This window comes from Falco cherrug, chromosome 4 (assembly GCF_023634085.1).
Source record: "Falco cherrug isolate bFalChe1 chromosome 4, bFalChe1.pri, whole genome shotgun sequence".
Lineage (NCBI taxonomy): Eukaryota > Metazoa > Chordata > Aves > Falconiformes > Falconidae > Falco > Falco cherrug.
The window spans coordinates 44183286-44195975 of NC_073700.1; the positions used below are offsets into that span (position 1 = coordinate 44183286).

Genomic DNA, 12690 nt, shown 5'->3' on the forward strand with positions numbered 1-12690 from the left:
TTTCTTGGAGTTTTACTTCTGTTACCCTGCTTGCTTCTGAACAACGGTTGTCCTTTTTCCGGCACTACTACATGTTTTCTTTTCACTGGGCTCCTTGAACCATCATCTGAAATAGCTGGTGATGGCTACTGTCAGAGAGATCGGAGCTTGGCAGTTCCCCAGTGTCTGTGAAATTCCACCCAGACATTTTGTAAAGAGAGTACTTTTTTAAAAAACATAGAAACAGAGAATGGGGGGGGTTTAATGTGGCTGACTGAGGATTATTTTTTTTTAAATACAGGAACTGCCCTATTGCAAACAATTGATTGCAGAAGATGTGCTACATTGACAGCATTTTGTACAGTTGACTTCTAAAAACATTTCTTGTGTTTGAAAATAGGAATTTTGGGGTCTGATTAAATTGGTTCATTCGTTACTGTCTGAAAGTCCTGCTTTCTGTCCGTCCTGTCATCACCTAGTATTGTCTGCTCCTGCACTCCTTTGCCAGGTGCAGTATTAAGCAGTCTGGAGCTGCTGAGGTTCTTTTCAGTGTTCAAGGTCTTACAATCTTGCTTTTCCTTCTGTTTTCCAGCATGCTTTAGGCTTAGTTTAACCTGTCATATTTTTCACTAGAAAGTGCGTTGTGCTCTCAGGGCTGAGGGTGGTCTCTCCTTGTATCTGAGAGGGTGAAGATACCTGTTTGACCTAGAATGATTTTTTCCTCACATAGAACCAGATGCTAAGTCATTCTGTCAGCTTCAATGGAGAAGGGTTGGAACCATCTCTCCCCATCTTGAAATCCTCTGTGAGAGTGAGCGTCTCCGGGATGGATTACCTGGAACGGCCAGACTTGGTTCGCAGGGACAGTACCACCCTGGAGAATCGTCCAGTTCTTGCATTGAAGAATGAAGTGCCAATACATCTTCTGAGTGCAACTAACCAGATACAGAAACCAGCTGCAGTCCAGCAGCAGATTCCTACTAAACTGGCCACTTTTGTAAAAGGAAGCAAAGAGAAAGGTGGGAAGAACAAAGCATCTCATAGGACAGACAGTTCAGGTAAGTGTATTTAAATGCATTTCTAATCTTTACCAGCATCACAGGGAGAAAGAATGCTGCCATTTAAACCTCTGGCTACCCCTGTGGAACCCAGAAATTAATATGCTACAAATTGTTAGTGTGATTACTGCAGTCAGTAGACTCTTAAAATCTTGAAGTTAGGAGTTCCATGTGTATACTCTATAAATTGGAAATATAGCCCAAAGGGATAATGTGGACAATGGAGTTCTGTAATCCAACGGGACAGAATGGTGATGAGAGGTTGTAAATCTGGATGTAAAATCCTCTTGCCTAACTGTAGTGTTAAAGGAAAACGGTGCAGCGGGAAGCTTGTTCTGCATGAGCAAAATGTTTTGAGGCTGGCTTACCCTTTTCTCACTATCTGTCCAGAGTTGTAACAACATTGAAGGCGATGCCTTTCTTAGCACCAGTCAGTCATTAAATACAGATTTCCAGGCCAGAATTGAGGTGTAGTCCATGTTGTAGAGTTCAAAAGGGCTAATTTTGTCACAAATAGAAGCAAGTAAAAATACAGTCATGCTGTCATGATGTAATTTCTGCTGCTAACTGCTAGGTACTAAAGTAGTGATCTTTGCCAATGACAGATGCAGTAAAAACCATTTTTTCTCTACCGCTTAAAATAGCCTTACTGCCATCTTAGGAGAATGACTAATTTTAAGTTACAAAACTATCTTTTTAGCTTTGTGTAGGGTTCAGACTTGGCAGGCTTACCCATCACTTGAGCCTATGCTACGACAGCAGCCTCAGGGCCAAACCTGGCTCAGGAAGGGAGGGGGAAAGTCTTTCGCTTACTGTAGCAATGTCTGTCTCTGTTGTGCCTAAAGTTTAGTACATTTGCAAACTTGCTTATGTTTTTGCACATAAATGAAGCCTCATAGGATCTTACCCTGAATACCAGATGCTGTTAAATGGGAAAATAAAGCTCTAATACCACATCTCCCCAAGTTTATTTTTAATAGCTCTTACATAATGATCTCTGTAGTGGAAATTTACTTAATGGTGTTTTTCTGTAATTTATGTGAAAGATATAAAACACAAATATATTGGTCTCTATTCTCTCGTGAGCATTAGTGGCGTGCATGCTTGTTACGCCTGTCTGCAGATCTTGCAGTAAAATAGAACAAGACTTTCTGCACCAGAGGCAAAATACTGTGTATTGAATTTGGGTTTTGTGATGTGTAAGGAATGTGTACTGAGAGGAGTTCTTTGGATCCAGAGTAACTGTTTAATGAATTGCTTTTATTGTTGAAATTAAGAAACTGAGAGGCTGTAACACCAGAATTAATGTACTGTGCTGCTGAGCAGCTGTGAAATGGAGAGCACAGAGAGAAGTTCATCACAGTCCTGTGTGTTAAAAGTAGCACAGATAGCCGTTGCTATTTGAATGCTAGGGACAAAGATATTTTTTTCCCCTCTTCTGTGCTTTGTAATACTAGGTTTTAAATCTGTGATTGTCAGGGCCTGCTAGTAACTGAATTAGAAGTCCTCAAGGAGAGGAGAGAGAAAGTATTAATGGTCTAAACAGCTGAAGAGAAAATTTAAGTAACTTGCAAGAGAAGCACCAGCTCTGTGTGGTATAGCAGCTTCCTTGGATATGTAAAATTTTCAGTACAGTGGGCCCCAGCATGAAATAGTGAAATTGGTGAATTACTGCTAGCCTCAAATACTGATTGGTAAAATATTTTCTTTAGCATCTGTTGATCAGAAGCAGCTACTTCCCCCGAGGCTTGTTGGACGAGAGGAGGGTGTCCTGAGAGGCAGGCGATCAGCAAGTCCAGTTCTCCCAAGCAGCCAGACCACTGCATTCCAGCCAGGTATGTCTTGCCCAACTTGCATGCTCATGGAAATGCATGTCTCTGTGCAGTGTCATGAATATGTCTTCTTCCATTTTTTTTCTATAGAATTGTATGGCCCTACAGATGCTCAGCCGGAAGCACTTTCATCTGCCTCAGCGAACCTGTTCAAACCCAGTAACGTTAACGTTCAGACCCTGGTGACCCCTCAGCCGAGTCTGTTAAATGTGCAAGATGATACCAGCAAAGAAGATGTAATTTTCTTCTAATTCTTTCCATTTAAAGATTCATCTTCTGACTTACTGTTTCAAGAACTCAGGCCCCAGTGTGCAACGTGACACAGACCTGACATGGATGTCTTTTCATCCCTGCCCTGTTACTACTAGCAAGGACCAGACCAGGATTACCATTCTACTTTGTTGGCTTTTCTGCCAGCAGGTCAGAATGAGGACACAGTAGTAACAATTTGCTTTAAAATTCTCCAGACGTGGAAATGTATTGACACATGGCATGGGTATATAAATTCAGAGCATATCAAAATGCTGCCGTTTATTGTAATGTGCTCTTTTTGGAGAATGTACACTCTTCGTGGGCACCATCTTGTACATTGTTATATTGGTTGAACTGCCCAGATTTTTATGTAAAAATTTTAGTAGTAGGCCCAAAAATGGCTGCAAATTTTTAAAACCATTTTCACAGGTAAACGGTCAGTAATGGGTAATGCTAATAGTGTGTTGATAACTAGTTGACTAGTAAGCCAGTCTCCTTACAGCCAGGCGTGACGGATGTTGTGATACCGGCTCAGAGAAGCTAGACTAATCTGTCTGTTTCTTTAGTGAATTCAGTGGAGGACATGCTCAGTGGCGAGGTACAGTGGAAGAGAGAAGGTAAGCTTCTTTACAGAGTCTTCAAGGGTCAGGAGCTCCACCTGCTTGTGGATGAGAAGGGCTGGACATGTGAGAATATACAGCGGTAATGAAGAGCTGGACTAAATGCACATTTCATTGGCCATTAGCTTGCAGGGATACCTGTCTCCTTGGAGACACTGGGTTGCTCTTCATGTTAGTGACAGCAGTACGGGTTCCCAAGCAAAACTCGTGAGCTGGTTCAGAATGGGCTTAGAGACTTAGATTTTATTCTTTGCTGAAGACATGTATAAGAAACATTTGAATACAGTAATTTATTGTCTTGTTTAATCCTAAGTTTTCTGCATCTTTTGTTTGTTAACTTGTTGGGACTTTACTCCAAGTACTAGGAAGATATCAAAGCTGCTGTTACTGCAGAGACTTCTCTGCAGCACTGTGTTAGGAATGAAGGGAATCAGAACTATTTGGTTTTAAAATTGGAAAAAAAAGAAAAAAAAAAAGAAATACTAAAAAAAAAAAAAATACTCCTGGCTAAAACCTGTGCTGGTTTAGCTGCTTATAGCTAAACCAGCTTTGATACCTCTTGTTAAATGGGTCAGTTCTTAATCATGGAATGGTGATGACATTAAGTGTTCTGAGCAAAAGGCATTATTTCTCTTTGTAGTAATTTGCACAGTCATTTTGTTGTGTTGTATTACTTCACTCTGTATCTCAGCTCTTTATTACACACATCGCCTAAGGATGTGTATTCCAATATATGTTGAATGTGACCAGTCAGATATATTGTGCACAGGAGAGATTTTTTAGAGGGTTTTATTACAGAATTAAAGGAATCAGTATCTCAGAGCTTAAAAACCTGGGTTAATACTTTTCAGAACACGATTGAGAATATATTTTTTCTGTATCTTTAACTCTGGTTTAAAGTGATTTTTAGCACCAGTGAATGGAATGCCTAGTCAGTTCTCCATCCAGTCATGTGGGAATGGCATCGAATGGCAATGTGTCAGTCTCCTTAAATCACTGATGCTGTCTCAGCAGTTAGGCCCTATGTGACATTAGTAAAATTCTTTAAGGCCTTAACTTCACTTTGCTTGAAAGTATTTTTAAATATTTCTGTAGTGCAGGAAACATTATAAATTTTCAGCAAAAAATACAGCGGTTATTTTCAAGTGGTGATAATGTGGGTTATTGTGTTCAGAGAAGAAATAGAGAAATCTAAATTTAGTAGTCAGTGTGAGGGGAAAGATAAGCTAGAAAATACTGAATTGGTCTTAGGGAGCAAGCACTCCTTGCTGTAACACTTGTTGGATTTAAGGGGTTTTTTCTTCACTGAGTGATGCTGGTATAAACCTGAAGCAATGGCACTGAATTCAAGGAGAGGGAACTCCAAACCATCTGGCTTCTTACCACACTGGTGATACTCCCCCACCTCCGAGCAAATTATTGCTCTGAAATTAGACATGATTAACTGTCATACCAAAGGACTGCTTGGTAAATCATCAGCACTGCAGAATTTACACAGATTATCAGCGGCTAGATTTGCAGAAAACAGTGTAGGGAACATAATGATTTTTGCATTGTTATGATACGATGTTGATGATGGTTAGAACATGGTTCTACCCTGGATTCATTTTTTGCATTCCTTAAAAGCTAGGTTGGAAAGGAGGGGAATTCTTCTTAAAATGAATGTAACTTCTGATTAAGCCAGCTTGTGAGATCCAGCAGCTCTGTAGGACTGATTTTTGAGCTGGTTGATGGGGAGACTCCAGTCATCTCTGACACCCATGCAATTTCTACTGTAAACATTCTGTGCATTCTGCTGTTTCACTGTACATTCTCTCCTTTGTGCTGTGGTTGGGGCCACTCCTAGTGTAAACTATGATCCTGTTGCCTTAAATTACCAGGTTTTTAGAAGGAAAGCTAAGTTGCATCAGTGGAATTAAACCACCTCAACCAAAGAGAGATGTCTCTGTTTGGGTATTGGAAAAAAAATTTTTTTGAAACATTTATTTAGCTTAATTTTGTGTCTGTCCTAAAGTATGGGACAGAGTGTTCTATGGACTGAAGAGGTTGGTTTGGCTACTGTCGTCGTCTTCTTCTTCTGTGCAATGAATGAACTTAGATACAAAACAGTGACATCTAGAAAATAAAGTCTGCAGCAAGGCCTCATTTCTTTTAATGTTTTAATTAAAACATAATTGTTTTAATACTCAGTCAGCAGTGCTTCAAATAAGTTACGGCTGTTAGCAAATGGATCCAGGACTGTTACAGGCTAGGCTGTTGGTTCAACACCCCAAGAGCTCCTTGAAATATGGGTTTTCAATCTGTAACTGGGAAATTACCTTGAAAGTCATTATTTGTCCTCAATACACATGTCTAGCTGCAGCTAGCTTTATGAAGACTGTTTTCACCTGGAACAGGGACTGCATCTTCTTTCACTTGGGTCAAAATCATTGAAGTGCCATACTAGGTATTCATGTGGCATCCTGTTCAGTACCATACCCAGCTTGGAGAAGGTTGTAGAATTAGCGAATTCTGTGATATCTTATTGCTAGTGCAGCATTTACCACACCAGAGCATGGTAAAATTATTTGTAGAAGACTGAGGGGAAGATGAATAACGGGTCATCGCTTCTGCAAAACTGAGTCTGTGAAGCTGTTATCAGATTACTCCAGCTGAGTGAGCTAGTTTTGGAGTCTACTCAAATCTCGTTCCTACAAAAATAACTCTTCTAGGTGAAGTCGTTTGCAAAATACTGCTGTGTCCTGGGCTAAGTAACCTGCTGTTGATTCAGAGTCATATCCTTTCCATTTGACTTTTTGATTACTTCAGATAAAGATTCCTTTTAAGTGATACCTGAGGATTAGACAGTTCAAAATTCTGTGCCTCCCAGGTGCCTTTTGGCTTCTTTCTGAGCTGGGGTGTGGAAGAAAGCACGAGCTTTGAACTGCCACCTTCTTTGCTTTGTGTCACAGCCTTAAAATTATTGTCATGTTTGTCCTTCAGTATTGTGATGTTGCAATGTAGAGGCTGTCTCTGTGGTTCTGATTTTCCATTTTAACTGGTGTAAAGGATGCTTCCTCTTTCCCTTCCCATCTGGAATATGGTCATTTTGTATTTCAGACTGAGGATCCCTCCATGTTCACTAGTACTGAGCACATCTGCCCTGTGTGCACTGTAAATGCTTTCCTAGTTTCTAACTGTGCTATCTGTGGATTGTAGTTGTGGCATGTCCCACAAATTGAGATTGCTAATCATTTCCCAGTGTGAGGCAGAAGAATTGGTATTTCTAGAGACGCTTGCTCATCAAGGTAATATCATTTGTGCAAAGGTAGGAGTAATTCTAAATTATTTGCGGACAGTTTTGTCTTTCTGAGTAATAGTCAGATGATCCTGTGTACATGGAACTTGGTGTTTGTCATTTGCATTTACAATGGAAGTTGAAACTTAAACTGGGAAAGGGTTAAAAATACATACTTCATTTCACTTCTACTTTGAACTTTTCAGAACAGGAGCTCAGGCTCCCCGGTGCTGCTCAGTGGAGACCCTGTGTGTTGTACCCCTGTGCAAGGGAATTTGGAGCGTTTTGTTGTCTTCCCCAGCAGTTCTCGCATTTACAAGAAAATAATCTTGACGCCAGGGTACGTGTGTGCTATCCTTGCCTGGCGTTCTTGCTGAATAGGTAAAAGACAAGCCTTCTCCCCTGCTCTCTCTTTTGAGGCCAGACCCAATGACTTTGTAACCACTGGCGGCTCTTTATCATTTACCGTCAGTGTGTGCTTCATCAAATACCATTTGTGTGAGCTCTGGTTCATAACATTTGTGCCATGTTTATAAATCAGTTTTTTATATTTTTGTACTGAAATAAATTGGAGCACTTTAGAAATGTTTATTTCAAATTCCATTTCTGTGTGTGTATCTGGAAGGAAATCTCTCATGGAGGTAGATCCCAGCATAACTGCGTGCATCTCACTTGGAGCTGTGAACTCTCTTGATGCTCTTTAGTCTTAGGTCTGGTTTCTAGGCCCACCTTGCACTGTAAAGGTTTAATAAATAATCATGGTCCATGGTTAAATTGACCATTTTGTTGGGGAAGAGTTTGGTTTTGTTTTTTGTTAGGGTGTAAACACTGTAAATAATTCCTTTACTGTTCATACTGCAGTAGCAACATCTTTGTAGTCTTTATTTTATTTGTAAAGTTGATGGTTAAATGTTAATATTATGTTGAACTGTGCACTCTTGATTAATTGTAAACTTGATCTTAGCACACCAAATGATGATTTTTACAATGATTGCAATGTTTCTCCACTGAAGGATTTTCAGAGCTGCAATAGGACTGAAACCAACTTCTAGCAATAAAAAAGAACACTTAAAAACTGACTGCCTTTAGATCTTTTTTTTTTAAAAAAATTATTATTATTTTCTGTTTGAACTAAATCTCAAGGCAGCAGCCACTTCTCATGTGCTGCTCGTTTTCTACCTTGGACAGAAATAACGTGCCATGTGAACAACACTCCGATGGTTTTCCAAAGGAGAGGAATGGAGCATAGGAGGTGTTAAGTGGAGGATGCTAATAGCTGCAGACCTTGCCAGTGAGGTGAGCACCTAGGAAGAAATCAGCTGGTCTCAAAATGTTTGAACTCGGCATGCTAGCAAGAGAGTGAACCTAACAAATTTGCTTGTAATTAGCAAGTAGGTACTTTGCATGGTGCCAGTCTGAGACATGCCTGGCTCTGTCCCAGACAGTATCAGTTCCTATTTGGAACAAGTATAACAAAAATAGAAACTTTCTCTGTAGTGCTTGTGCCAGTTTGGCAGCCCTCGCTCCCTACACCATCCCATAGCCTCTGGCTGGTACAGTGCTTCCCAGCTCCAGAGTCAGCAAGTTGCGTTTCCTGGTAAAATCCCCACTCCGAGGAAGCCCAAAAGCTGTAACCTTAAATAATTTCTAGAGATTAGAACAGATGCAAAACTGGGGAGAAAGGAGGAGAACTGGGACTTGGGTCGGTGCTCTCTAAAGGAAGAGGGATGATGTTTGTCATCAGAATCCGGGGCTGTAGTCAGTGCTGAGGAAAACCCTCACCTGGTGTTGGATGACAGTGCCAGTGGCGCAGCCTGGGAATCACACAGTGATAAGGCTTTGTCTATCAAAGAATCTTTGGAGGACCCAGGTTCTTTGTGTACAGGAGTCGGCAGGGTACAGTCTGCATTTGTCAGTCTCTGAAGTGCAGTTGACATCTGGGTTGTGGCACAAACTGGAACTTAAGTGGAAAACCAGAAGTTTTTCTGTTTTTCCTGATGTATGTAAATAATCGAAAACTTACAGGCACACCAGTGTTTAAAATAAGACTTGAGCTTTATGGGGAGTAACAGACTGATGTGTTAGCGCATGAAGTTTTAAAGTGTGTGTGTATAAGCTATTGCTTGCAATTCCTTTACGGCAATATTTCTTACTGTCTGCTTCTGCTCTGTTCGGCTTGCAGGGAGCTCGGCTGCCGCGGCCGCTGGAGGTCAGTGCCCCCGTGCGCTTTCAGACCTTGCTGTCTGCTGCTAGAGCAAGGCAAGTCATGTCATGTCCCTTTCTACGTATTTTTCAGCAGCAAGAAATGGCATCAAAGTGGGGGACAACTGAGAGGGACAGTCTAGGCCAGAAGTTAGGAGGAGCTGCTTCCAGAGAAGTGGGTTTAATTTTTATTTTCTAATTGCACTGTACTGTGCTGCAGCCATAATCATGTGTCAGACCAGTAGGAATTACTTCAAGAAAGACAAAAGAGCCTGGATCAGGGAGATCCAGGGTTAACGTGTCCAAGAGGGATCCCTGCAGCACAGATTCCCCCTGGGAACTGCCTGGATGAGGCAGCCCAGAGCTCAGCTTGGGCAAGTTTAAATCTTGGGCAGAATTTGCATCTGTTACAAGTTTGGTGCTGCTGCGGCCATCAGTCTTCAAAGGAGTGTGGGTGTTTCCGTGTTACACTTCAGGCTTTGCCGCAACAGCAGGGTAGGCATTCCTTTGGTGATTGCCAGCACCTTGACTGACAGTATCATTGATAACGCTGTCGCTCCTCTATGAGGCACATTCTCTGTTTTTCCGAGAAGGGTGTGATTTCAGGATGGACCGCGGTGCCTTCAGAGCTGTTAACTTGCTCATACCAGTATTCCAGCAGCTCCACCCTGCCTTGTCTCTCTTTAAAATCTGTAGCTAATTAACCCGAAACCCAAACCACATTCTTTCTATTTGGATGAATCATTTTGAGGCCATAGGCAATGACCAGCTTTATGCTAAACCTTCCTCTTTCATGTGGGTGAGACATGGCTGATGGTTCCCATCCGTGCATCTGAGATTTATTGGCAAGCCAGATGCTTGAGGACAAACGTGCACAAAGGATATTGGCTCCGTAGTGTGTGCTGACAGTGGGAATGTGCTGGTTTCTGCCTTTCCCTTTCCAAACCCCTGTGACTCAAATGCAGTTTAATTTCTCATCCCTGCAATGGGGCCAGCCCAAGGCTCAACAGAGAAGGGATGTGGGACCTGTCCTTGTGTGGTGCCTGCATTGTTTGCTGCTTCTGGGACCATGGGATCTGGCAGAGGATCAAAGCCAAACCCTCTTAAGAGCTGGAGTGTGCAATGCACGGTCCCTGGCTCCGGGACAGTGTCGCATGCACAGGAGGCTCAAACAGGGCTTTGTTGCAGGGCTCCTGAGCAGCACCGTGTAGCCATGCCTCTCTGGTGTCAGAGCAGTAGCTGGTGCTTTTTCACTGTATGGGGCACAGTGTGTTGCTAGAGCTGAAGCTGTCTCAGATGACTGCATGTGACATGCAGATCTTTCAGGAAATTTCAGCCCCAGTAGATGTGTAACGTCCTTTTTCCCTTCTTGAACATTTGAAGTCACAGACACAAATCACACTGGGTGTAGTTAGTGCTTTGTTTTTCCCGGGCTGCTGTAAATTGTCATTGTAACGTTGTGTGCTCCAGTTTCTTGCTAGATGTCTGGTGGGTGTACTGCAGAATTTGAATGATCCGTATCCCATCTTAGCCAGAAAAGGGAAATTCTCAGTTACTGCTGTGCTGGGTTTTTTTGCGATTAACAGCGCTGGCCATCCACAGCAGAGAAGAGCGAAAGGCTGTGTGCTGCCATGGCACTCTGCCCACAGGGGCTGCTGAGCAGGGTGCACCTATGAATGAATGCAAGAAGCAGTGCAATTCACTTAAAACCAACATTGGCTGTATATCCTGGGGCCGAGAGGGAGGTGGGTCAGTCTGATACCGTATTTCTCTGGCTATGGTGGCTTGTGGGCTTTGTCTGAGAAGAGGAACATCATGGGACAGCGATATCACACTTGGCTTTGTTTTGGTGATGCCTCTATGTGTTGCCTCTTGCAGGTGTGATTGTGGCCTGGGGTCTAGCTCCTGCAGCTGGAGGGGTGCAGCTACGAAGCAGGGTTCTGGGCTAAGAGGAGAGGCCTAGGTTTGAGCTACGTTGAGACTCTAAATCAATTCTATTAAATTCAGGAGGATTTCTGTCCCAGTAACCAAATCGACCCCTAAAACCAAATTCACCTGCAGCCCATTTGGCCTAAATTTCTGGCCCCAGCAACTGAAGCAGTGAGTGGATCAATGCATGGAAATGTCAAACTGGGAAAACGGGTCTGTTGGGACTATGTCAAGCATGCACAAGTAAAAGGTGTCTTGTTTTCCCCAGGGGTGCTCCCTGCTGTGCTGGGAGCTGGTTCCTGTGAGGAGGTGGAGCTGGAGGGACAGCATGGGGCTTTCTGCCAGATGAAGGAGGATGAAGGCAGTGAAACGCAGCTCTGACTGTTTGTTGGCAGCAGTGGGGAGCCACTACGGAGCAGCCAAGCCCAGGTGTGCTTGAAGTGCCGGTTTTCCCTGAGAGGTAGTTAGCTATAAGTATAGTTTGAAAGGATGAAACAATTCACAGACACCAAGGGCTTCAGCAGCAGGGCCACTCACTCCCTTAGCTGAAAATGCAGTGAGCTTGGCTCAGATAACACCCCAGCGCCAGAGGCAGAGACCCGTGTTGCTAGAAGCAACTTTGTCCCTGGTGCAAAAGGCGGATGTGGCTGCAAGCCAACATTTATTGCTTGGCAGCGCAAATAAAACAGCTGCTGCTCAAATGGCCATGAATGAAACCTCCGCTCCTCTAACTTGCTGAGCAAAGTCGGACTTTGTCCGACCCTCAGGAATAGCTGGAGATAGAATAAAGGTGAAAATAGATCTGTGGGTCGTCTCACTGCAGCCTGGTGTGCACGCTTTCCATTGGGCAAGCAATGGAAAGGCAGCACAGCGAGGGTGTATGAAAAAAGGCTGAAATGGGGGCTGAAAACGGCAGAAGCATCAGAAAACAGGATGGAAACAAAGTCAATTTATCTGCTTCGGCCACCAGCAGCAGGGCAGCTTGCTTCCTTCCAGTCTTGCCAGTTCTTGCCTCTACTAGCAGCTAGGAAGGGTTGTGACATTGATTTATTTAGCTGTGAAATTGAATAATGGATCACACCCAAACCATGCTTCTGTGGTGAGACAGTTGGTTGCACTGTTGATGCCTGTTTCCTCTGACCATGCTGATTCCTGTTTCATACCTCCCACCTTTAAGAGCTTTTCCTTCCCACCACTGCCCCCACCTTTACCTGCAGCAGGGCCCAGGGCTCTCTTGGGGAGAGAAGTGGCAGCACTTTCCTCCAGTCTTTTTGGCAGGGAGGAAAACCAACTCCATGGACAATGACCAGGCAAAGGCAGAGAATAGCTTAATCTTTGGAGTTTCAAACAGATTTGTGGGTCCTTCAAAGCTAGAAGGCAGTACAAGTCCTGAGCTTTCCTAAGTCACATTTTACAAAGATATAGGAAGATCTGAGCCCTTGACAGTTGAGGAAGATATGGTCTGAAGCAGGGAATGTGCTTCTCTCTTTTGCTAAACAAGTATGGCCTGGGAAACTTGCAGCTTAAGTATACGGAGCAGG

The 12690-nt window shown here is 43.1% G+C and overlaps 1 protein-coding gene across 7 annotated transcripts in view; it reads left to right on the top strand.

Moving 5' to 3' along the window:
• Positions 1 to 8093, top strand: part of ARHGEF18 (Rho/Rac guanine nucleotide exchange factor 18) — a 52142-nt gene extending 44049 nt beyond the window's left edge. For all 7 annotated transcript variants that reach the window (XM_027812692.2, XM_055707842.1, XM_055707843.1 and 4 more), the window contains 3 exons: positions 710 to 1037; positions 2750 to 2872; positions 2960 to 8093. In XM_027812692.2, coding sequence (XP_027668493.2) covers positions 710 to 1037; positions 2750 to 2872; positions 2960 to 3120 — 612 coding nt within the window. In that variant the 3' untranslated portion in view covers positions 3121 to 8093. The remainder of the gene's footprint in view (positions 1 to 709; positions 1038 to 2749; positions 2873 to 2959) is intronic.
• Positions 8094 to 12690: the final 4597 nt, after the last annotated feature.